General features: G+C 33.3%; 3 protein-coding genes and 1 long non-coding RNA gene across 4 annotated transcripts; all 4 read right to left on the bottom strand.

The window, feature by feature from the left end:
• Positions 1-813: 813 nt before the first annotated feature.
• On the bottom strand, positions 814-2549 carry LOC147930449 (uncharacterized). Its single transcript, XR_015573838.1, has 2 exons — positions 1176-2549; positions 814-1093 (listed from the first exon to the last, which is right to left on the bottom strand). It is a non-coding gene; the product is annotated as an uncharacterized LOC147930449 (long non-coding RNA).
• A 5107-nt stretch (positions 2550-7656) lies between these two features.
• On the bottom strand, positions 7657-9302 carry LOC104731579 (class V chitinase-like). Its single transcript, XM_010451000.3, has 3 exons — positions 8585-9302; positions 8070-8477; positions 7657-7987 (listed from the first exon to the last, which is right to left on the bottom strand). Exons 1-3 carry the CDS (start codon positions 9252-9254, stop codon positions 7935-7937), a joined length of 1131 nt encoding a protein of 376 aa, XP_010449302.1. The 5' UTR covers positions 9255-9302; the 3' UTR covers positions 7657-7934.
• A 9868-nt stretch (positions 9303-19170) lies between these two features.
• LOC104731578 (class V chitinase) lies at positions 19171-21474 on the bottom strand. Its single transcript, XM_010450999.2, has 3 exons — positions 20682-21474; positions 20015-20416; positions 19171-19480 (listed from the first exon to the last, which is right to left on the bottom strand). Exons 1-3 carry the CDS (start codon positions 21382-21384, stop codon positions 19467-19469), a joined length of 1119 nt encoding a protein of 372 aa, XP_010449301.2. The 5' UTR covers positions 21385-21474; the 3' UTR covers positions 19171-19466.
• Positions 21475-22305: 831 nt separating this feature from the next.
• LOC104731577 (uncharacterized) lies at positions 22306-24026 on the bottom strand. Its single transcript, XM_010450998.3, has 2 exons — positions 23762-24026; positions 22306-23078 (listed from the first exon to the last, which is right to left on the bottom strand). Exons 1-2 carry the CDS (start codon positions 23867-23869, stop codon positions 22842-22844), a joined length of 345 nt encoding a protein of 114 aa, XP_010449300.1. The 5' UTR covers positions 23870-24026; the 3' UTR covers positions 22306-22841.
• Between the last annotated feature and the right edge of the window lie 1341 nt (positions 24027-25367).

Here is a 25367-nt window from a genome sequence, read left to right as displayed (position 1 = left end):
CCATATGTCAAATAATAAGAATAAAGAAATTAACTAATTTTGTAAATTTTTTATGAGATGATATGCTATGATATATAAATCTATACTACGAATAAAGAAAAACGAACTCAACTAATTTTGAGAAGTTTTTATATTTTTGACAGTTTTTTCTCCAGTTTGATAGTTTAAAGGTTTAACAAAAAATTAACACGTCACTAATCTGAATTAGGGTTATTGTCCAAATAGGCCTTTATTCCAAGAAAGCTTTGAGATTAGGCATTTCTATCCGTGCTATCGGTTTTAGGTATTTTTTAGTGAAGAAAAAGGACGATTGTACCCTTGGCTAATTAACGAGGAAGAGAGACAGCTCAACACCTTTCTCTTTCACCGCTGCAACTTGTTCTGATGTCGAAGACTTTCAATCACCAGGATCTAGTCCTTAAAGCATCAAAATGTCGATCAATACTTGAAGAACAAACTCTCTCTTCGATCTTAAAACAAAATTCTTCATCTAAACATCTCAAATCTGAACTGAAGATGCATCACCACTAAAACCTAAAAACAAGAAAGCTCCATCACTCCAATTAGCTTTGGCATAAGAGAAAACACATCAATCCCAATATCTGCATCTCCGACGCTGTGAATCTGTTATTATCTCTGACGTTGTGAATCCCTTATCGATCAAGCCATTGATGGTGATTTGGTTTTTAATATTAGGACTTTAATCAATTCATATTATTTGCAAATGTTAAGAGTTTCAAATTGCGAAAGTGGTCTATTGTTAAAATCTCTGTTGCCTTATTATCATCACAACCAGCATAAAGAAGAGAAATACATTTAATCTTCATATATAAAACGTAAATTAACAAATCGTTTGGTTTTCAAAGTCAGGCTTATATACCAAAACAAAAACTAGAAAAAAACAAATCAAATTTACATACTCTATCTTTAGTCTCAGAAGACAACAATACAACAACTCTGAAAATCACATAGATGAATCAGTCCCTTAAGATGTCGACTCCTTCAAGAACTTCTTTGTCTTTACAACTGTCTAATCGATGCCACCATCCATGTAATTGATTTGTTCAGGAAGATACTTAATACTGAGCAAACCCTGATACAAACATTTCATATAAGCTCAAAAATAGGAAGAATTATAGAGAAAGAAAGAAAGTCGTTGACTAAAGTATATGTACCTCGTGAGTGAAGATTTCGGTGGGTAGCCAATTAACTGCAGGACACTAAACCTTAAGAAACTACAACTGAGGGAACCCAAGAAGCCAATTAACCGCAGAACACTAAACCCTAAGGAACTACAACTGAGGGAACCCAAGTAGCCAGTCAACCACAGAACACTAAACCCTAAGGAACTACAACTGAGGGAACCCAAGTAGCCAGTTAACCGCAGAACACTAAACCCTAAGGAACTACAACTGAGGGAACCCAAGTAGCCAATTAACGGCAGGACGCTAAACCTTAAGGAACTACTATTGAGGGAACCCAAGTAGCCAATTAACCGCAGAACACTAAACCCTAAGGAACTACAACTGAGGGAACCCAAGTAGCCAGTTAACCACATAACACTAAACTCTAAGGAAGTACAACTGAGGAAACCGAAACACCAAACGAAACACACATATTGTAAAGGACATGACTAACAACATGGTTACCAATGCATGAACGACTATTATTTCTTCATCAAAAAGATATGCAAAACCACTAGAAACAATAATGAAATCCACGAATAATGATTTTTAAAATGGAGATAAACATCCATGGATCCTCTAAGGATGAGGCTGATTTATATAACTATCGTTGTTCTATTGTACTTATTTGATCTTTATTTCACTCTTGCAAGAAGAATATCGTAACAAGGAAAATATGATATAGCTTGAACGATGATATTTTTTTCAAGAGAATATGCAAAAAATGGACCAACGGATTTGCTAAGAAAGAGAGTGAGGGATCATAATTTCAGGCTAAACCCCTACGATTTTGATTTCTTAGAATTGATTCTTGAGGTTACAAAATATCCAGAATCACAATGTTTATGTATTTACATAAAATCAATTATCGTATCTTCAAAACCAGATTACTTATATTCCTTAATTCTCTCTTTTATAACACCATCCTAACTAACTACTCTCGGAACTTAGAAAACTATTTGATTTGTTTCTCTAGCAAAAATAAAAAATGAACAACTCAAGCAAAGAACAGAGTCCACACACCTTATACCTTACAAGGTCAGGCGATGCCAAGAAGGCTTCCTTAGTTACAAAGAAGCGAGAAAGAGGATGAACCGTTGTTGGAAAATGGAAGAGATTTTGGACTTTTGTTACCTTTGAATTAGAGAGACATGAAGTGTAAGATTGCAAACCATATACAACTTGAAAGTTCGGAACTCTCTGTCACTCTTTCCCTGTCAAACTCTAAATCCCAATTAAAAAGGAAAAATTAAAACCCTAGAAACTGAAACTTACTTCTCTATAGGCTTTTCTCTATTGCCATTCGTATAGAACTAATTCGTTTGGGGCGATTATTTATGTGTAGTCGAAGGGAGGAGATCAGAACATTGTCTTTAGGTTTGCTGACTAGAGAGAAAAGAACACAAACGACGAAGAAGAGAGACGATTAATAGTCTTAGATGAGAGGGGCAATATTGTCTTTTCAGTATCTTAGGAATGCCTAAATCTATAAGCACGGGAAGAAAGTCCCATCTCTACAATACCCATGAGAAAAAAGGCCGATCTCATAATAAACTCAATCTGAATTACATCAATTCCTTTTTATCACCATGTCAATCGAAATTTTATTGAAACCACAGCATTCAAAATCCTAATCTTCGCACAAGACACATAAGAAACAATCTCACCAAAACTGCATAATTCCAACGAGACAACCAATATAAAAATTGCTACTTACAAAAACTTCACAAATACAGGCTAGTTCCAACTAAACCATTCTTTGCATCCACAAAACACGGTCATACAAACGTACTTCATCCCACAAGCACCTTACATTTGTAGACTCCGATCTCTCCGCAACAAATTCCTTCAACATCCAACCCGACAAACCACTTGTTTCCATTTCCAGGAACAAGCTTCACTTAAAACACGTATCGCGAACACCACCTCATCTGGTACTTAGTCGCACAACCAACTACCCCTAAACGACCAAGTAACAGGAGAGATGAATTAGAATACTTCATTCCGCTTCAGCCACGGACTTCACCTCACCAACGATCCGCTTTGACCCACACTGGCCATTCTGTAGTCCATTAACCACAACTACGGTTCACCCATTAATTCTCCATAGAAACGCTTAAGCATTCCCGACACTCTTGCCGGAAACCAAGCTAACACAACATGCTCCGCATGAGCTAACCATTGGTGTTGATCAAACCCTGCCAGTGTCGGTCGACATTGACGCCCTCGACATCACCTCCATCGATCCACCCTCGATAAACCCTAACTCCTACCATTATCCTACGATCCAAAAACACGAAAACATGCTGGTGTCGCTGGACACCCAATCCTTGCCACAAAACTTCTCGAGAAAACGTCCATGTTAACATCCGGTTAATTCAATAACTAACCGTTCATTCCACAAATCCACCATTGGATATGAAGATTATAGCACCACTAAACTCCCACCAAATGTTAGCCAAATCGGACTCTGTTTCATTCTCCAAGAGTTGCTCCGAATTAGCCATCCCAAACCAGTTCTTGATGTCCGCCTATAGGTGTTGGTGTCGACCGACATCACTATGGCAGAGCCGTCGCTGAGTAATAATAGGCCACAAGCCAAAATGTATTATGGGCTGATTAATAACTTAGCTATAGAGAAAAAGGGGAATGTAAAGTGATAAAACTGTAAGAGGGGAGGACAGAACACAGAACCTCAAACTTGAAATCGCATACACAAGCCAACTAGGCTATTGAAACATTTTTGAAAAACGGCCGCTAAAATGCATCTTATATTTAAGGCCACAATCCTGTGCTTCATCAGCCTGGTTTCAAGGCCGGCTCTGCACTATGGTGTCGTTCGACACCATGCCTGCAACCACAATCTAGGCTTCTCCTTTAGCCTCTTTTGGGCGCAAAACCCTAAATCTCCATAATGCTCGCTTCCAATACGAATAATCACAAATAACACAGCCTCACAAGGCAACAACCAAGAAAACAACCCATGGGTTCCTTCCAATTCATCTCACCCATCACAAATCCACCACAATCATCCCAAAACCTCAGATAAACTTTAGATCAACTTCTTACCTTGGACTAGGGACAAAATAGGAGCAAGAAGCAACACCACCCACCATCAGTGCTTCCTTCTCCTCCTCCACGCCACAACAACCCAACTCCTTTCCATTCCCATCCCCATAACCATCTCCTCTCCTCCATAAAATCTAGAGATATCAAATTTCTCTTCTCTTCTCTTCTCTAGGCAGTAAAACGGCTGAGAAGGGGAACCCCTAAAACGAAGAGGGCGTTTTTCTTTTATAAGAAAAATTTAGGGTTTCTCCAAAATCTCTAAACCACACAAAACCGGAGAAAGAAACAAATCGTCTAACCCGAAACGTTGCTAATGTTGACCGACACCCCTTGGTGTCGCTCGACATCAAACACACAATTGTTTCCGGGTTAAGAGCGTTACAATTAAATACTAAGGAGATCTCCAACTCCACTCTATTTTAAAGTCAAAATTCTATATCTTACTATTAAATAGAAGAAATAATGGGATTACTCTATATTTAGAGCAATTATATTATCAACCATATTTTTTTTACACTAATTCATTTTAGAGTCAAAAATAGAGTGATACAATGAAGGGAAAAATGCTCGATTTTAAAGTAAAAAGTAGAGATATACATTGGAGATGGTCTAAAAAAATGATTACGACAACGGGTAATTCAAAAAATAAAAACATTATTAAACTATTTGTTTTATTAAAATGAGAAATTAAATAAAGGTAACAAAATGAGATAATAAAATTTGGATCAAATATTAATTTCAACTTTAAAATTATTTAAATAGATAAATTTAGTTTCAATTTTCCCTGTTTACTTCATATATTGTGACATGAAATAACGCATACGGTTAATTCGAAAAACAAAAACCAATATCTAAATTATTTCAGATAAAATACGGTCGATAATTCTGGGTAATGCAAATTCGAACACGATAGTTGAGGACATACAATTTACTCATGTGGATTACGGCCTTACGCAGAACATGTTTTTTGTGGATCAAAATATTGTAATAAGTTATGTGGCAAGAACAGAAGACGGGTTTGACCCGCTTGATACAAATATTTAGACCATCCGGTTCATGAAATTTTAATATTTTGTTGTTTTTATCTGGTTTGATAGTTCTCGAGATTAGTATAGCTGATCATTAACCCGGTTTATACTAGATTCAGGTCTGTTATCATGTCGATATGAAATTTTTGGTGAAACGATTATTATTTCATTTACAAACTTGATGAAAGCAAACTAATCAGGGCCGTTTCTAGGTATTTAGAGGCCTAAAGCAATTAAAAACATGTGAATTTGATATTTTAATAATTTTTAGTTAATATAATAAATTAAACTAAAATATATCTTGTATAGTATAGATATTAAAATATTATTTGATATACTTTTTAAAAAAAATATCTTTTTTTAGTTATTTCATAAAACCAAATAACATCAAAATCATAGAACTGAGAAAAATGGTAGTTACATGTATGAAAGAGAAGAAGGAACTATAATCTATCATAATAAGTTAGCAAAATTTAGGAAAAGAAAAATATGATAAGAAAAAAAAAATAAGGACTTAAGAGAAGAAAAAAAACTTTGACAAAAACAAATACCGAGTTTTTATAAAGGAAAACATAAAAACATATACTTTTTGATGCCAAAAGAGGGGGAAAGAAAGCAAAAAAGGAAAAAATTGTATGTTGGTCCATTGCATACGTAGTAGAGTCGGAGAGAAATATGTAAATGAATTACATTATTATAACATTTACAATAACATAGCTTGCATATATAATAACGGAATTGTATATTTGTCTTCTAAACTGTTTTTCCTTTTGTGGCCTAAAGCAGCTGTTTTGCTCGCCTTATGGATGAGCCGGCACTGAAACCAATATAAATTTTTGTTATATATGTTATACCAAATAAAAATATCTAAAAATAAAACCCGCACATACAAAAAGATATGAAACACTTACCTATTTCTTTCTATGTTGGACCAAAGTACACAATATGAAATGTATAAATTATTATTAAAACAACGTTTATGAGATGGAAAATTATATTTAGGACAGGACATATCACTTTTCTCTTACTATTTTCTGTCCCAAATAGACATCACCATTCTCTTGCTACTTTTTAATATAGTTGTCTTTACGTATAAAAAAACAAATTTGATCATTTTTTCTCCAAACTGAATTAAAAAAAAATTGAATACTAAACTGGTATGAGTTTGCACTATGAATGTTAACATTCCTAAAAGATAAACATAACCTCACATATATGTAATATATTATAAATATGATAACAAACTTAGTTTTTGAAATCAATCTCGCACGTACGTGCATGTCCGAACCTAATTATTAATAAAAACGAGAAAAACAAAAATTCGACATAATTATTTATAAGTCTTGCACAGTTTCGTAAATGATACAGAATACATCAAGTAACAATTTCGTAAGAATTGTTATTATATTTAACAGTTTGACGGTAGCTTCCTTTTAGCATAAAAATCTAATTTGCCTCAACTCATCTTGAATTGTTTATCGTTGTCTAAACAGCTGCAAAACTGCTCTCTTATTTTATTGTACTGAAGATATTTTAGTAAACTAATAATTGGACTTTTTATTTTTTTTATTGACTTTTTCTTAAGTAGACAAATATTGAGAGTACTTTGCTCAATCTTTTTTTTTTTTGGAGTATTTAGAAGAAATTTTTTGTTGTAGTTCAGGCTGATAAGTCTTTGTAAGTCTTTGTTCAAAACAAATAATACGGAAACTATGGTTATGAGGTTGAAGAAGGTGATGCCTAAGCTAATTGGACCGATATAATCTAGCTTCATTCCATAATGATTGAGTGTTGACAATATTGTGGTGGTGTAAGAAATGGTTCATTGAATGAGACGCAAAAAAATGGCAGAAAAGGGTGGATGTTTTTGAAACTTTATGGAAAAAGCATATAGTTGTATAAGATGGGACTTCGTTGAAGATATTCTTCAAGCAGTCAAGCTTCCAGACACGTGGATAAGGTGGATTATGCAATGTATCACAAGTTCTTCAATGACAGTTTTGTGGAATGGAGAGAGGACTAAATCTTTTAAACCATTAAGAAATCGCTGACAGGAGGATCCATTGCCTCTTTACCTATTTTTGCTTTATATGGAAAGTTTGTGTCATCAGATTGATAAACCATTTAGGATAAGAAAGTGGAAACCCATTAGTCTATCTCGTGGAGGATCAAAACTCTCCCATATATGCTTTGCAGATTATCCTTTTTTTTTTTGCTGAAGCCTCGGTGTCCCCAAATCGTGTAACAAAAAGTTGTTTCTCATTCATATCAAATATGTTACAAAGCTTGGTAGTACTACAATTTTGGAGCTTAAAACTCAAAGATAAGAGCATCTAAAGATGCAACATACCTAGACCTAGTGTGAAGATTCTTCTAAAGGGGTCTGAGCAAATCCGGATCTGGAAAAGATAGGCGGTTGCGGCAAATATAAAACAATCAGAGGGAAAAGTGGAAGGGTAGTCACCAAACACCACCGTCGTCCTATGTAGCTCAGATTGTGTTCCGACAATACTTTTAAGGGAGATAAAGTTCATGAAGAGATTCAGAAATTTGAACCAGAATAGAAAATATTGAGAACAAACCAAAAAAAAACGAGTAACAAGAGTGGAATACTAACGCGGCGAGTTTCACCTCTTATTATTTATTTCTTTCTTTATTCACATTTCGTTGTGGAAACTCCTCCGATAATACCCCATGCTTTGGATGCTGAAATATTTTAAAATACATATATAAGAGAGTCGGTACTGGTTAATTTATCCGATAAGAAATTAACTAGAGGGAGACGAACCTGCGGTGGATAGAAGACTGTTATCGTCAGCTCCAACGTTCCAGGCAAAGTAACCAAGCAGACCATTCTGCTCAGCGTATTTCACTTTCGTCACCACGCTCTGCTTATCTTCGTACCCAATCCAAGTCTTTTCGGCGAAGCAATAATGTCCGACAACCTTGGAGTCATAAGCGTATGTTGCTTCCTCATCCCCTATAAACTTAATTATCTGAGCATAGTTTATAGAACCGTCCTCAGATACGCCCTCATGTTTGGCTACTCCGGCGGCGGGCGCATGATAACCGGTATCATTTTCGTTTTCGAGAGTCCAACCCCATCCAACGTATGTGAATCCCAAGACTGCTTTGTTCTCCGAAAGTCCATCCTTAATCCACTGTTTCAAACCAGAATCGCCGCTTGGAGTAGGACCTATCAACCAAATTACCAAATTCTATTCCAGTTATGCCAAAAAAAAAAAAAAAATAGAAAACTAATTATTTGAATGGTTGGGAAATATATACAACGCTTCATTATACCTTCGTTGTTAGAAGAAACGTGGAGACCGGCGGTTGGAGCGGTAAATAGGGAGTACGACAGCGGCTCGTAAAAATCATAGGCTATGATATTAACCCAATCCAAGCTTTTTTCCATCACTTTAACTGGGTATGTATACTTCTTGTAAACCGATGAGTAGTAAACGGCAGCCGTCAACAGCAAAGTCGGTTTGCAGGTGAGTATGCTCTCGGCATCAACCGCTGATCGCAAATCTCTAACTAGGTGCCCAAAGTCTTTCATCTCATGCTTATTGCTTGGGTACTCCCAGGCTAGATCGAGACCATGGAATCCCTTTGCTCTAGCGATCGAAATCCAAGAATCAATGAACAATTTCCGAGACTCTTGTTTACTTGCCATGGACGCAAACGCAGAATTGTTTGCACTTATTCCGCCGATCGACAAGAGGGTCTGCACGTATTTATTTCGATTCTTGACGGTTTCAGTGAAGGTGGAAAATATGAACTCATGCGCTCCGGAGACAAAAACTTCGTGGGTGGTAGCGTCGAGATCGGCGAAGGCGCAGAAAAGGTGAGTGAAGAGATCTGAGGGAATAGTTTGGGCCGAAGTTCTGGGATCCTGTTCCTGGTTCTCTCCATCTGGGAACCAGTACGAAGCTTTTACCACGGAGGAGGAAATCTCATTAGAATTCATCGTGGTCTCAAAGTCTTTTGATAAAATGATTTTTCTGTGTTTCTTTGTTTGTAGTGCTTTGTAGTAGTGCTATACAAACTAAGAGGGTGCTTCTCTTCTCTCTTTATAGTGATTTTGGGAAGACATATTTGAAATAGTCAAAAGAATTCAGACAAATTCAATTATTGAATTAATTGACTTGGAAAACAAAAAGTCTTTGTTAAATGTTGTGACACTAATTACGAAGCTCATTCATATCTTAATTGATGTATTCTTGTTTAATGATAGGGATATTATGCATTTTAGTACGTTTTCGAAACATAATTTGAAAAGTAGTACATTTACTATTTATAATTAGGAAAACCCACATAAATCACTGTGCTCTACTATTTCTTTGACTTACAACCCCTCACCAATATAGCTTATTTACGATTTAATGCCATTGAGTATTTTATTAATAATTTCCATAAAATAATAAATTTTCTTTCCATTACCCTTTTTTCCATTGTCTTCTACGAGACACAAGCCAAAGGTCATGATTTCTCTGATTCGTTCATAATTACACAATTGCCCAAATGGTGGATCACAAAAGTTCAATTGAGAAAGATTAAAGATTCCTCATTTAAATCCCAAATAGCAAACTCTGTTCTTCTTCTATCTCTTAGTCCATCACCTTCCCCACCAAACTAACTTCATCTCCTAATTTTTTCTTAAATAATTCAATCTTTTTTCTTTCATTCCTCCTTAAAAATGAATGATATCTAAAGACAAACCACGTTAAACATCGAATTTTGGTTAAATTTCTAAGTTAATGATAGATCTATAAATTTTGGTTAAGTTTAAAGGAAAAACTGTTTAAAAAAAAAATACAGGAATCGGCGACGACATTAGGGTTTTGTTGGAGAAGAAGAAGCCTGTAATTACAATTTTATCCCTTTAATTTAAACAAAAAATTTAATATGAATCTAGCATAATTCAAACCCAGATTAATATACTAAGTCGTTTAGCTTTAACCACTGGCTACTATAACTTTCATTGATTGGTAGTAATTTTAATATTATAAAACCTATTTACATTGAAAATAATATAACCTAATTATTCAAATATTTATTAATATATTTTTCGTTTCAAATATTGCTGGAATGTGTGAATCTATTCAACATACTGGATGGTTTAAACCGTACACAAATATTGCTGAAACTTGTGAATCTATCCAACATGCTGGATATTTAAACCGTACACAAATATTGTTGGACGATTGAATCTATCTAATATACTGGATGGGTTAAACCGTACACAAATATTGCTGGAAAGTGTGAATCTATCTAATATGTTGGATGGTTTAAACCGTACACAAATATTGTTGGAATGTGTGAATCTATTCAACATGCTGGATGGTTTAAACCGTACACAAATATTGCTGGAAGGTGTGAATCTATTCAACATACTGGATGGTTTAAACCGTACACAAATATTGCTGGAATGTGTGAATCTATTCAACATACTGGATGGTTTAAACCGTACACAAATATTGCTGAAACTTGTGAATCTATCCAACTTGCTGGATATTTAAACCGTACACAAATATTGTTGGACGGTTGAATCTATCTAATATACTGGATGGGTTAAACCGTACACAAATATTGCTGGAAAGTGTGAATCTATCTAATATATTGGATGGTTTAAACCGTACACAAATATTGTTGGAAGGTGTGAATCTATTCAATATGCTGGATGGTTTAAACCGTACACAAATATTGCTAGAAGGTGTGAATCTAGTCAACATACTGGATGGTTTAAACCGTACACAAATATTGTTGGAAGGTGTGAATCTATTCAATATGTTGGATGGTTTAAACCGTACACAAATATTGCTGAAACTTGTGAATCTATCCAACATGTTGGATATTTAAACCGTACACAAATATTATTGGACGGTTGAATCTATCTAATATACTGGATGGGTTAAACCGTACACAAATATTGCTGGAAAGTGTGAACCATCCACAAATATTGCTGGAATGTATTTAACATTAAGGTTTATTAGTATTTCAAATAATAGAGAAAATGCATATCAAATAATGGAGAAAAAAACATAGTTTTTTTTTATATCTGGAATTTGGTTTTAAAAAAAAAAATTATTGACTAATATTTTAGTTTTTAGATGGAAGGAGAATACAAAAAAAATAGAAAAAGAACAAACAAAAAAAAAATCTGAGCGTAAAAAAAAAGAAGAAAAAAACTACTTTTCTCTCCTCCTCATAATAAAAAAAAAAACTTTTTCCTCGGCAAAACAATTGGAGCAGGGTTAATTAGTAAAAGTTACCCAGAACATCCTGACCCACCAAATTTGCTATCTCTGTCGAGCTCTCTCTCACACGGTCTTTCTTTCCAATTGTGAATAGTACACGTATTATTTTTCTAATTAAGTTTCTAAAACATACTAAATCGCCAACATTCCCTTAATGATATTAACACTTTTGGTAACGTTTTTTTTCTTTTTAATGTAAAACATTTCTTGTAACGTATAAAACCTAATTTATGGTAGTAACGTCTTTGCTGGCCTTTCAAAAAAAGGGGACGACTCCACGGTAACTTTAATTATGTATGCATACTATGGCTGTCATGAATACATGATTTTACACATACACACCCGATTAGTGTGGTATTAGACTTTCAGCTTAGGATTTTTCTATTTGTCTAACAATATATTGGTAAATTGGTTAACAACTTCACATGCATTTCAATAATAGTGATTAGATTGGAGAGTAGATTTTTTTTTTTACATATATTAATTGGACATAATCATTACTATATATTATCTTATTGGGAATGTTTATAAATGCGCTAATTAGGGTATGACAAGTATCTCTAAAATTAAGAAAGGAAAACTAAAATTTATTTTATTATCTTAACTGTGTCAATACTCAATAGAAAAATTATTTTTTTCTAATTTTTATACTATATGATCCTATTGTATCTATATTAACATTTATGAAATACATTTTATACAAAACATTGAGTATTGTAAGTTATTACATAAAGTTTCATTGTTTTATAAAACAAAGCAGAATTAAAGCTCATTAAGGATAAATATGGAATAGAGAAATATTTATAATGTATCCAAATAACATTTACAATTGATTCCGTACTATCTAAATAACCAAATACAATAAATAGATTTTAATATATGTTTTTTTTTGGGAAAACGATTTTAATACTAAAATTTTTAAAATCTAAAACATTTTTTTGCATATGTAGTAATTCGAATTTTAAAAAACAGACATCTAGGCACCCAAAAAAGATGGACTATATTACTCAATTAATAACAGAAAAGGTATGTATTTATCGTTTTAAATCGGCGAAAATTTTTGAACAAGAGAAACCTATTAAAAATAAAACAAAAATAAAGCTTAACTTAAGAAGCATCACAACTTTATAAGTTTGCATGTATATCCAGTTTAGTTTGATTCTTTAGTTGAACAATTTAATTATATCAGATACAGAAAAATTTAGATTTTAAAAATTATATATATATATATTATTGATATATTTGCTATTAAAAAAACTTTGAAAATTAAACTTACTATTAGAGTATTAGACATGTAAAGTCAAGTTAATTGAAATATGTAAACAAAAGTTATTACAATAGGTGAGGCTTTGTCCTGGATCAAGGCTCAGGAGGAGGGTGAAGATGTGGTTCCAACTGTCCAGACAACAGTTGCGGACTCTCGTTTACGGGGGCCAAACACTTCCCTTCCCATGTTCTTCTCAGGCTATCGTTGTTTCGTTGATGGCTCTTGGAAGTCAGGAGATCGTTTCGCAGGAGCCGGATGGTTTTGTACCCATTCTAAGGATCTGAAGCCAAGCAGGGGAGCAACTAACTTTCGGCGAAGTCTTTCCCCCTTACATGCTGAAGTGGAAGCTTTCATTTGGGCGATGCGTTGCATGATCGGACATGACTACCGTGATGTGGCGTTCTACTCAGATTGCGCTGATTTGGTGAAGATGGTGTCTTCGCCACACGACTGGCCGGCGTTCTCGACGTATCTTGATGATATAAAGATGGACATGGAGGAGTTTTCTTCTTTTTCCTTATCTTTTTTTTTTGTCAAAACACTTGCATTTCATTACTCAAAAAGAGTTAAGGTTCAGACAAGCATTGTAAGGTTCATAAAAGGGCATTCCCCAATGCCAAAATAAAAAGAAGATAAAGCAAAGGTAAGATCAATCGACAATAGGTTCTTGAGAGCTTTGAGCCAAATTCTTGGAAGAGCTTGGTATATGTGAGATCAAGATTGTCGATCCGCTCTTCCATGAACAAGTCAATGGATGAGGAGATAGCCACTGTCATAAGACGAGTTGGCGTTAAAGAAGGTGTCAGAGCTGAGCTTCTTGTCGGATGGAGAAGTAGCTTGACAAAATTTTGAGCAAGTATTAGAGGCCTCAACATCTTACGGATAATTGCTGGAGATGTCGTAGGGTGAGAAAGGTTCTTGGACAGACCAGAGCCGTAAACACATAACATACATCTTGGAGTCGGGATCCATAAGCCATAGACTTCCAGTAAGATGGTTCAAACAACAAAGCCAAACGGGATACTAATACCATGATTCTTAGAGAATTAAAGCAAAGCCATAGCAACAATGATGAATTACTTCTCAGATGGGTTACATAGAGTATGTAATCTTGATCACACCATTGGCTAAAATATGACGCACATATAAAAGCGGATCTTCTGGCACGCTATGCGCGCACATCTCCGCATAAGGTTTTGTATGTAAACAATTTCCCTTCGCATTGTTTCATCTGAGCTAATCTTTTGCTGAAAAAAAAAAAAGAAGAAGAAGCTATTAAATAATATATCTATCATTGAATATGTCAAATACATGATGAACCTGTGTGATTATGTTTATTGTAGTTGTTTAGAATATGCTCTAATAACAACATCTATGGAGGCGGAAAAAATAAAAGAATGATAACAAAAGACTTGATTATAGTCCATAAAAATGATAATATCTTAATTATTATTTTTCGTCATCGTCTACATATCTATAACATTTACCGTGACTAGATTATGTACCAAACCGGCTACATTGATTATAATATATATATACTAGTAGTCACTCCGTGCTACGCACGGATTTAGTTTACATTATTTTAAAATATTTTTGTGATTTTAGAGATTGTTAGTTACGACAATATTGATTAAATAAAAATATTGTGTGAGATTTGAGATATGAGGGTTAGTAAAATGTTTTTCTTTCTATTTATAAGAAAAATTGTAGCTAAGAGCATATGGAAAAATTTTTTATATCAATTTCTATCTATTAGATAAATGTAGTTTATACTTCCTCTGGTCTTTTACTTGTCGTTTAATGTTTTCTCACACAAATTTAAAAACGAACTATTAAATTGTTTGTTTTACCCTTCATAAAATATTTTATTGGTCGAAACTTTAAAACAGGAGGGATAAAACTGGAATATTCACCAAATATTTTCATGAAAATCTAAAAGACAACTAAGTTAAAACTGGAATATTTATTATTATAACTATGTGAGAGTTATAGATATGCAATCATTACATATTAATATATTTTCTTAGATATGTAATATTTCTAAATGTTGTTATTAATCAGTCATTGCATTACTATAAATATTATGAAAGTTACAAAAATGAGAGTACAAAATATGGGATTGATGAGATGGAATAAAAAAGTTAATAAAAAATGTGTCAGGTTTATAAAAATACATTATTGTGAATTAATAACTAAAATTGTCTATTGTTTTAAATATATATCCAAGAGTTATAAATTATTAATATAGATCTATGAAAGGACATCTTAGCTAATCAAATCATGAATTTAAATATATATTCACTTCTCATGTCTTTAAACAGACATATATACAGTTATCTCTTTATCACAAAAAATATATTCAATTCTCATTTAGTTATTTAGAAATTATGTATTAAATATACTTTAGTTTATTTTAAAAATGGAATGAAATAATGTAATATCAAGATCATGTGAATTATTTAGATTAAAGTGTGGAAATAAAACAGCAAATTATTACTCGAGATTATCCTATACAACTAAATATATATATTATAATCTTATGTCCTTAAACTATTTAATCATCAAACTATTTGTTAAGAGAAAATTTTGTTATGTAAATTCAATTGAATAAATTTGTTATACTAAAAATTTTAAGAAACAAAATGACACTTGTGAAAGAAGAGAGCATCAAATGACAATCTTTTGGAGCTTGTCAAAAGAAAAGTTTACTTTATTATTAGATTATATAATATAGTAAGGTTTCTTTCAACTCTTACTCTAAGAATGTGACGTCCATCATTACTATATATTAAAATTCTTTTAAAATCAAATACACATACAATTATTTATTTTCTTTTATAAATATTTTAAAATGATTGCATAAATCATCAAAAGATGAACAATAATAAAAATCATTTACATTTTTGGAAAAAAATATTCAAGACTTAGTAGATAATATTTCTTTTGAAGTTAGGAACTTCCCAAAAACGGATGATCCGAACAACAATACTATTGTTATCGGTGTTTTGTTGTTTGTTGGAGATTGAATCGAGGATAGAATAGAAAGTAAATGTTTTTGTTTTCACAATAGTATGAAAGAGGATGTGTTTGTATGGTAATAGGTTGTTTTTAAAAAACCAAACTTTATAGAATGTTTGAGCCTTTAAGAGAGAGAAGAGATTGCAATAAAATATTAATGATCATAAATTGGCAAGTGTTTCAAAATAATAAGTTAAAAATGAGAAGTAATATAAACAAAAATGAAAATTGAGGAAAATTGTGGGTAGATATAAGGCAATGCATAAAATGATGATATTATTTCAAATCAAAACATAACTGATTATGTTCATAATTTATTCTGAAATTCCTAATATGAAAACTAATAAATTTTATGTAATTCAAAAATACCATGACGTTTGAAATAATAAGTGTGAATCGAACATAATAATTATAGAATTAGATTAAAAACATCTCACAATCTTACGTAATTTTCCAGAAAGTAAGCTCAAAAATTTAATTTTATATAAACAAAACTAATTTACTTAAACAATATCATCCCACCATCTTAATTAAATTTGATTCCGCTTGTGTCCATGAAAATTATATAAGATTCAAACACAGAAATTAAATCCAAGAATTCAAACCTATAAATTTAATAAATTGTTGGTTTAGTTCCGAGATGAAACCAACCACACACTGATATAAGGTGGTTCTAGATTTTTGGAGGCTGCATATGTTTCTGATCAAAAAAGGGAGGAATGAAATGTTGATGGTTTTTTTTTTTTTTTGGTTTTATGGGCCTGTAGTTAATTATGTCCAAAATATAGTTAATTAGGTCCAAAAAAAAAAAATACAGGTGTCAGAAATATATTAAGCCAAGTGTCATCTTCTTAGCAAAAGTTGAGAAAAACCTTCTCATATTATATAAGATATATATATATAAATATATTGTATTACGTGTTTATGCTTAAGTTTTAAAAGTCTTCAGGTATGGTGTGACATCATATGTTGTATCCAAGTAGCTTAACATCACTTATTCATTTCTGTTTATTTGTTTCATTTTCTGTCTGCTTAATTATTATTCTTGTTTACGTGAAATCAAAGTAAACAAGAAAATGAAAATTTTAAAAACTAGAAACTACTTGTATCTAACCCTAGCTATCTCGATCTAACTGCATGTGCCCTGTGTATATATGAGTTATGTCTGCCATCTTTTGGAACACTATGGACTATCTAAGAATCTAAGATTCAACACTAGAAATTTGATGTTACATACCAAAAAAATAAAAAAGTTTGACGCCAAAGTTTAACGTTCTTAATTCAAGAATGTATTGTATTGTAGATTCTGATCAACCCAAAGATTCTAATCGTTATTGATATTCAAAGTAAAAGAATAAGATATACAATATCACCAAAATTTGCAGCATAGTAAAATTTCCAGTTGTTGTCATTCAAATTGAACCGTATGGTAAAAAATATATATATAGTTTATTGATTATAAGTTACATTAATAACGAACCTGCACGAGAGAGACCGCAATAACCAAGCAGATTTTTGCTTAGCGTATGTCACTTTGAACACAGTTCACTGATTATCATCGTAAACAATCCACGTGTAACGTGTTCCCGTCTTCCCGACATAGCAATAATATCCGATCACCGCCGGATCATGGCCAGATCATGAAATGTCGCTGCGCGGTTATCATAGTTACTATTATTATTATAATATGAACTGTATCTCACGGAAACACAGATTAATCGATAGTCATTCCATTCCTTAACCCTTATGTTTCTTTCTTGGATTTTGTTTGGATTTGGATCTAATCCAATAATTTATAAACCATTAACGAGAAAACAACAACACAAATATTTATAGTAGTTCATCCTAGCGTAAAAACACTTTCCGCAGCTGTAGGTTTCCAAATTTATCAAAGCTTTTGAACATGTTTTTGGTTCATTTTCTCTCGACTTGATGGAAAAAAAAAAAAAAAAAAGACACTAAAAATAAACAAATGCAGTTTCATTATGAGCATCAGCAAAAGACTAGGCTTAGGACTCAACATATTGGACTTCACTATTCGCATAGTTTTCACTATTTTGTGATTGTATCTTGTATCAGTTTCGTTATTGACTAAAGTACCATAGTTTGCTAACCTGCCACGTCTCTTCACATCGTTGTACTAGCAACACTGTATTTAGATTCAAAAGGTAGTACTTACAAATTTTGATAAAATCAAACGTAATGGTCTTGCTCCAACTCACAGCTCGGGACTAATTCTAATATGTTAGGTCAGAAGGGAAGTTCCAACTTTCAAGAAGCCTTTTTACTTATTTGTACTGATCTAGAGCCTTATTTGTATGATTAAAAACTATGTTTATGTGTTTCATCGGTGCCAATAAAGGCACTAAGTTTTCTACTTACTGCAGAACTGATGTATGTTAGAAGAAATGAGATTCTTGGAAACAAAATATATACTCCTTATTTTGGAAGTTAGTGACATACACCATACTCTTTATTTTTTACAAATTTACTTGAACAGACAACGCAATTACAAAATAACGGTCTTGGTCACACAAAAAAAAAAATATGAAGGAAAGATAATAATTGTGAAGCACCTAACTAGTCTTTGTATATTTGTGTTTATTGTTGCTCTGATTTTTTCAACCAATTTAACGAACAAAGTTTACTGCCTAGGAAAGTCTTATTGTGTTTGTTCCCAAGTGTGCATCATTTTACTGCCTAGGAGAGTCTACAACGTATTCCTTCTGGATGCCAAGTAATTCATATAGTTGCAACAGTCTATGCTTGACTCAACAAAAAAAAAATGCACACATGACTCAACATATGGGAACTTTATTAAGCTATGCGTGTGGAGCCATTTATGCTCAAAAATTGGATTCATATAAATAATATCTCATTTCGTATAGATCAAGATCATAAGTTAATACGTGAGTTTAGTTTTTACAATTGGGTTAAAATTGAATTAATACATATTTGTACGTTGTAATTCAAACGTGTTTGTAAAATACTAATAATTTACTTCCACGCAGGGGTCATGCTAATCCATGTTGGTGCTATGAAGCACTTATGGCTGCATATTTTACAAAAGTGATTTTTGAAGGAGATAATCAATAATTGGTGCATATTTTACAAGGATGCAATATGAGATATGACGATCTCAATTGGATTTATGAGATCAAGCGATGGGAAGAGAACTTTGAAACCATTGAATATACTTGGACACCGGGGAACACATACCAGCCCGCAGATCAACTTGCCAAGAATCAACGAGCTGCTGTTTCAATTCAAACTTTAATTACTATATATTCGTATATTCCTGGCTGTATCTCAGTTACACTGTACACTAATAGCTATGATTCTTTTATTAATAAAGAAGTTATGTGTATTAAAAAAAAAAATTAGTTCCACGCGTTGCAATTAGTTGGACAAATGTATTTTGTAGTCGGTGCCTTTGTTGTCGATCGATGACATAAAAATAAATATGAACATTTTTTTTTTTTGGGGCAAATAAAAATAAATATGAACTCAAGTTTTACATAGAGTAGGGCCATATTCGTAAACAACTTTTTTAAGCAAGCTTTTTATTTTGTATAATAAAAGGCCATTACTTCTTTACTTGCAATATCCTTATAATTCTGGTGGTTGCCGACACATCTCATGCCTGTGACGCTGTGAAACCCAAAATTCCACAAAAACACATAAATATTACTGATTTGGATTCATATAAAAAATAATAATGTATAGCAGTTGTGTAAATAAATCTATATAAATCTATATAACAAATTCTCATCAATCAAAAGATGCAGCTCATATTTAGATAAAATTTCAGTGCATTATTTTATAAGTATTCTCTTAAATTAATATATATATATATATATATATATATATATATATAAGTATTTAACACGTTAAATAATAATAATGAATCTAAAATTAATATAAATGACATTTGCAATTAGAGTATATTTTATATATTTCCACATGAGCTAGAAAACAATCTATCAAAAGAATAATAACCATAAATGATTTATCACGTTATAAATAACAACATGTGTAGTTAGAGAGGTAAAATTATCCAAAACATGTTTGAACCCATTTGGTTTAATGTTTAGGAACAAAACGTATAGCATTTTAAAAATATATCATCTTCTCTATATTGTTGTGATGCAATGCAAATACAGAAAAAAATGAGGAAAAACGAACCTGCTCGAGCTAGTTCTGAATTATCGTCAGCTCCAACATGCCACGAGAAGTAACCAAGCAAACCTTTTTCCTTAGCGTATATAACTTTCGTCACAATGCTCTGACTATCGTCATAACCAATCCAAGTAGTACCAGCGTAACAGTAATCTCCGACAACCGTCGAGTTATTAACTGGTGTTACCCCGTTATCCATAATAAACTTCTTTATCTGACCGTAAGTTATCGCACCGGCCTCTGGCATTCCCGGTAGTATCGCTGGTCCAGTGGTTGCAGCGTAGTAGCTGTTAGCGTTGGCGTTTGAGAGACTCCACGCGTAGCCGTAAAATGGAAACCCCAACACTGCTTTCTTCGCGGGAAGTCCAGCTTGAGTCCACGCCCTTACTCCCGCGTCTCCGCTTGGACCTATTAGACAATTAACCGGTTTTTGTAACTAAACTATATAAAATCTTAACTAAATTTGATTTTTTTATTCAGTATATTGATAATAAAACCGAAGAGAATCTCACTAAACCAAAATGAAAGTTTATGTAACATAGCAAAAACCTAACTATATAACAATTCCACTCACTAAATTTATAGTCACCCTTTGTATATAAGTATTCTTAATTATTTAATGAAAATAAAGACTAATGTGACTGTCTTTGCTTTAGCTCGATTAGAGTAGTACCTGTATTTGAAGGGCCATACAAAGCGGCCGGTGGACCAGTTATATTTGATGAATCCGATCTATAAAAAAAATCGTAAGCCATAAGATTAACCCAATCCAAACTGTTGGCAACGACTTGAACCGGGTATATTGCTGAATAGTGATCCGACGAGTAGAAAACCGCAGCTGTCAATAACAAAGGCGGGTTACCGCTGCTACTGGCCTCTGCCGTAGCCGCGGATCGCAACTCTTGAAGTAGCGTCCCGAAATTGTTCATCTCCGTTTCAGTCTTCGGGTATTCCCAATCTAGATCGAGACCATTGAACCCATTCGATCTTGCCAGCGTAATCGAAGAATCAATGAACGTTTTCCGAGAGTTAGGGTTACTTGCCATGGAAGCAAACGCGGCTGATATACTCTCATTTCCACCACCACCGATAGACAAAAGAGTTTTCACGGAAGGGTTTTTTCGCCGGACGGTTTGTGTAAAGGTGGAGAATTTTGGTTGGTTCGTGGAGGAGATAGTGACTTCATTGGTTTGAGGATTGAGATCAGCGAAAGCGCAAAAAAGGTGAGTGAAAAGAGAAGAGTCAATGTCAGCGACAGGAAATTCACTCCCGGGGAACCAATAGGTAGCTTTTACGATGTTTTGGGCCGAGGAGGATCGGAGGAGGAGAGATAAGAAGAAAGTGATGTAGTAGATGATGAGTTTTGTTGACGACATTGTTTGAGTTATTGTGATGAAACTGAGGATGGTTTCGTTGTCTATTTATAGTGATTTAGTGACTTAGTGTTGTTAAAGAACCGTTCCTTTGGCGATTTTTCTCTCCCTAACTCTTTAAATTCTACGTCTTCTTTGAAAGCGACTTATGGAATGTGACCGAAGACTGTCTGTCCCCTTTAAATTTTGTTGAATTTTATCGAAATAAAAGTTCCATTGGCCATTGCAATGATCAAATATGTAAATGAAAATTAATGATCTATAACCAATTGTAGATGAATATGTTAAGTAAAGATATAAGAGATTATAGATGAATATTCCAATTTCAATAGAGCTCAAACTCGTGAAGTTTTTCACGTTTCTTGTAGGTGGACTCACGAGAGAAAATGAACATGCGCCTAAATTAATCTAATCGTTTAAAATTATGAAAGATCGATATGCTATTTAAAAAAAAAAAAAATCATTGTTCAAGTTAGTAACTTTGATCACTTGACTATTCAGAGAACTATGGAACATAATAGGAAACAATTTGTCTATATTTAAACTAGTCCATGGCCAAAAACATTTTGTCAACCAAGTATTGATCTAAGAATTTAGAGGGTATATTTTATTAATATTATACAGTTTTATCTCCTAGTATAATTAATTACTAGTTTTGATGGGGTTTTCAAGCTAAGATATACATATTTGACCATGATCAGTTTGAAGTTTAATAGCAAATGGCCAGTAATTACCACTGACTTTTCCATGGTCACGATTTTGGCCACCGACTTCGGTAGCAACACAAAATTCAAAGTGTTCACCGAATGTGCCATTGGTTGAAAATTCCAATGACAATGTTGGGCGAGTATGTCCTACAAGGATGAGTCAGACAGTCGTGGTCTACATAATAGTGATAATACTAGCTCTGTCATTTATAAGACATTTTTAACTTTAATCTTCTTTTTTTGTCAACCTTTTCTTGTTCTAGATGTATTGTCTGTTTTAGTGTGAACTTAAGATAAACACATGATAAACAAGCGTATTTCCCAAAAAAAAAATATATATATTAGATGAAATATATAGTAGTCATTGGTGTCACTAAGTCCGCTGAGCCCAACACAATCATTGTCACTGACCATGACATTGACTGAGGCAGACACCCGTGGTACCAGAGCAGGTTCCACGAGCATGTTCTTCAGTCCGAGCACGACCTTACGAAGAGAAAAAAAATCAAGAGAAACTCCACGACCCCAAGATTGAGAGAGCTTGTTCTGCGGAAGGTCTCACTACCACGGAAGTTAACCAAGGGATGGAAGATAAGCAAAGGACGGGGTGCAGTGAGGGTCGATCCAATGCAAATGGCAGTATTTTCTAAACAGTTAGTATCTTATAGAATCAACAAGATAAATTTGTTGACCCTAAAAATACCACTATCATAAAACAACCATCGAATGCCTTCTTATTTTATTTTTGTAATCCTAACCTTTGGTTTTATCCTGCGCTTGTCCTCTTGATCGGACATATGAACAGTTCTCAGCCAAATGACCAGTGCGTCCACAACTTGCACATAGCATCTTATCTCTGTCCTCACGAATTAGGCATAAGTTTCTCAGTCTGGTCTGAACCGCAAAGGCCATGTTGCCGGTTGTATCTTCTACCATGCTCGTTGTTCCTGTAGAGTCTTCTTCCGGAATTGGAACAATGTACGCTACATCCTGAATCATAGATGATGCATGAGTACGTCAATGTTAAGAGGCGAGAACCAGTAAAAAGCTTTAACGGTGGACGGAGACATTTGATCGGGATCCCTTGATTATCTTAAAGTTTCCATCTTCAATGGCTTGATATCTAGTCCCCAAGATTTATATCAATAAGTAATATCGTCTCTAAAACCACTAAACTAGTTGGAGTTTGCATGTACAAGTTATCGAATTGGTTTAATTTAAGTACACGTAGATGTAACTATTTTCTTTTATAATAGCAACTGTTCGATGGAAAGATGTAAAATGCAATACCATGTAGTCTTAATTTGAGTTGAATTTTTTTTTTTATCCTTACTAAAAAACGATTGCAATTTAATAATGAAAGCATTATAATTATTAAACTTAACGTTACTACTCTCACTTCAATTTAATATTATGGAAAAAGTCATCGTATTATAAATAAAAAATATACACGTTTGCAAATAATTGTATACTATCATCAATTCAATTTATCAGGGGGATTTTTCATGAAATATTTCAGTCTTAATATTTACATACTCCTAAAATAAAGACATCTTTGGTAAAGCCAACGTCCTATGTTGTGGGTTATTAAATGTCAAAAACGATTTGGTTATGAGGTTATCAATAACTTAAATTTACACACAAAAACGATGGAGTAGAGGAAGAAGAAATACCTCGAATCCTGCACCTTCACGACGAAGCAATTTGATAGCTTCGACGTCATTGTAACTCACTTGCTGAAACAGAAGCTCATCCTTGGACTCTGACTGTTGTTGCACCATTTTTTTACTGGAATATATCAGAATGAAATGAACTTAGAAAAAGAGTAAAAATCAAGTCTATAAATAGAAATTGAGAAGGTTCATTCCTTCAGTTTGTGTTGATAGGGAAATGAAAAGGAAAAAGGTTACGAAAACACGGAGCAGTAGCCAGGAATTATACAATTGCTTTAATAAGACAAAAACACTATTTGCCTTGGGTACTTGTTGAAGAAGAACAATGAAGTGTCCGAGAAAGTTAAGAGTTGACTCGGTTAATAAAAAAACCGAAAAGTTAAGACTTGGGAGTTGACTCAATAAAATGCCTTGCAATTAATGACACAACGATAATAAACTCAAACAAGAATCCAACAACTAGAACAATAAATCTAGTTTTGCTTCCTACCTAAGAAAAATCAATGATCAAACAAAACCAATTAATACTTTGAATATATTTGCTACGATAAAAATGTGTAACTATTTTGGATGACTTGGATCTACATTAATGACATGACATCGCAATGATGCCTTGTTCCTCAACCTATATCGCGAAACTGCTATTATACACATGATGACTAGCTCTCAAGTTTCAAGAACTGCTTTTTGAATCCTCTACTTGATCAATATTTGGTTATGTTGGAGAAGCTGGTTGTTGGGGTAGAATTTGGTCATGCTAGCCATTGTACTTGATGACTAGGACTTTGGCTGAGAAATAATTAATGGAGAAACAATACATATAGTCATATAGATAGGCGTCGCAGACTGTGGGAGCCTTGAAGATGACGAACTCAAAGCAACTGGAGATCATAGAGCAACTTAAACACACTACAATATATATATATATATATGGGTAATTCTTACAAATAGTACAAAAATATGTTTTGTATCAATTTAGCACATCATTTCTAAAGTTTTAAAATTAGTATCATGTTTCAAAATTAAACCTTAAATTTTGGACACTAAACCATATTCCCTAAAAACTATAAATTAAATGTAAATTAGAAAATCCAAACATAAAACAACAAATTCCAAAATTAATTTAAAATATTGTAAATTTGTCAATTAGTAATATTTTAAAATTTGTGGAGTGTGCTATAATTTTCTATAAAAGTTGTTTTAGTGCTATTTAGGATATTTCTCAATATTTTATAGCTTGTGATTTTGTCCTAATGCGGTTATAACATTTAAGCGAAGTGTTTTGAAATCTGACTTGATCCATCTGGTTTCATCAGTCCAACAATTTCCAGAGTTTCATATTTCTAGTTGTCCTTTATAAGCAAAAGGCAGCGACGACAAACCATCGACTTTGCTTAGTTCATAGCTGCACGTTTTATGAAAGCATGTAATTTTTTCGCCTACTACGGATCCCATACTACCCCCCATAAACCGAAAATCCATTTTGCAAGTTTGTTATTACGGGTAGTTCCTGCAAAGGATCGGACTAATAACGTATACAAGAAAGATTTGAATTCTCGTTCGAAAGGACCAAGCGCACTGCGCTTTCCCTTGCCCAGATGTTCGC

The sequence above is a fragment of the Camelina sativa genome, chromosome 12, assembly GCF_030686135.1.
Source record: "Camelina sativa cultivar CO46 ecotype springtype chromosome 12, ASM3068613v1".
NCBI classification, from domain to species: Eukaryota; Viridiplantae; Streptophyta; class Magnoliopsida; order Brassicales; family Brassicaceae; genus Camelina; species Camelina sativa.
Note: the sequence above shows the minus strand (reverse complement) of the source record. Positions and strands in the feature narration are given on the sequence as shown.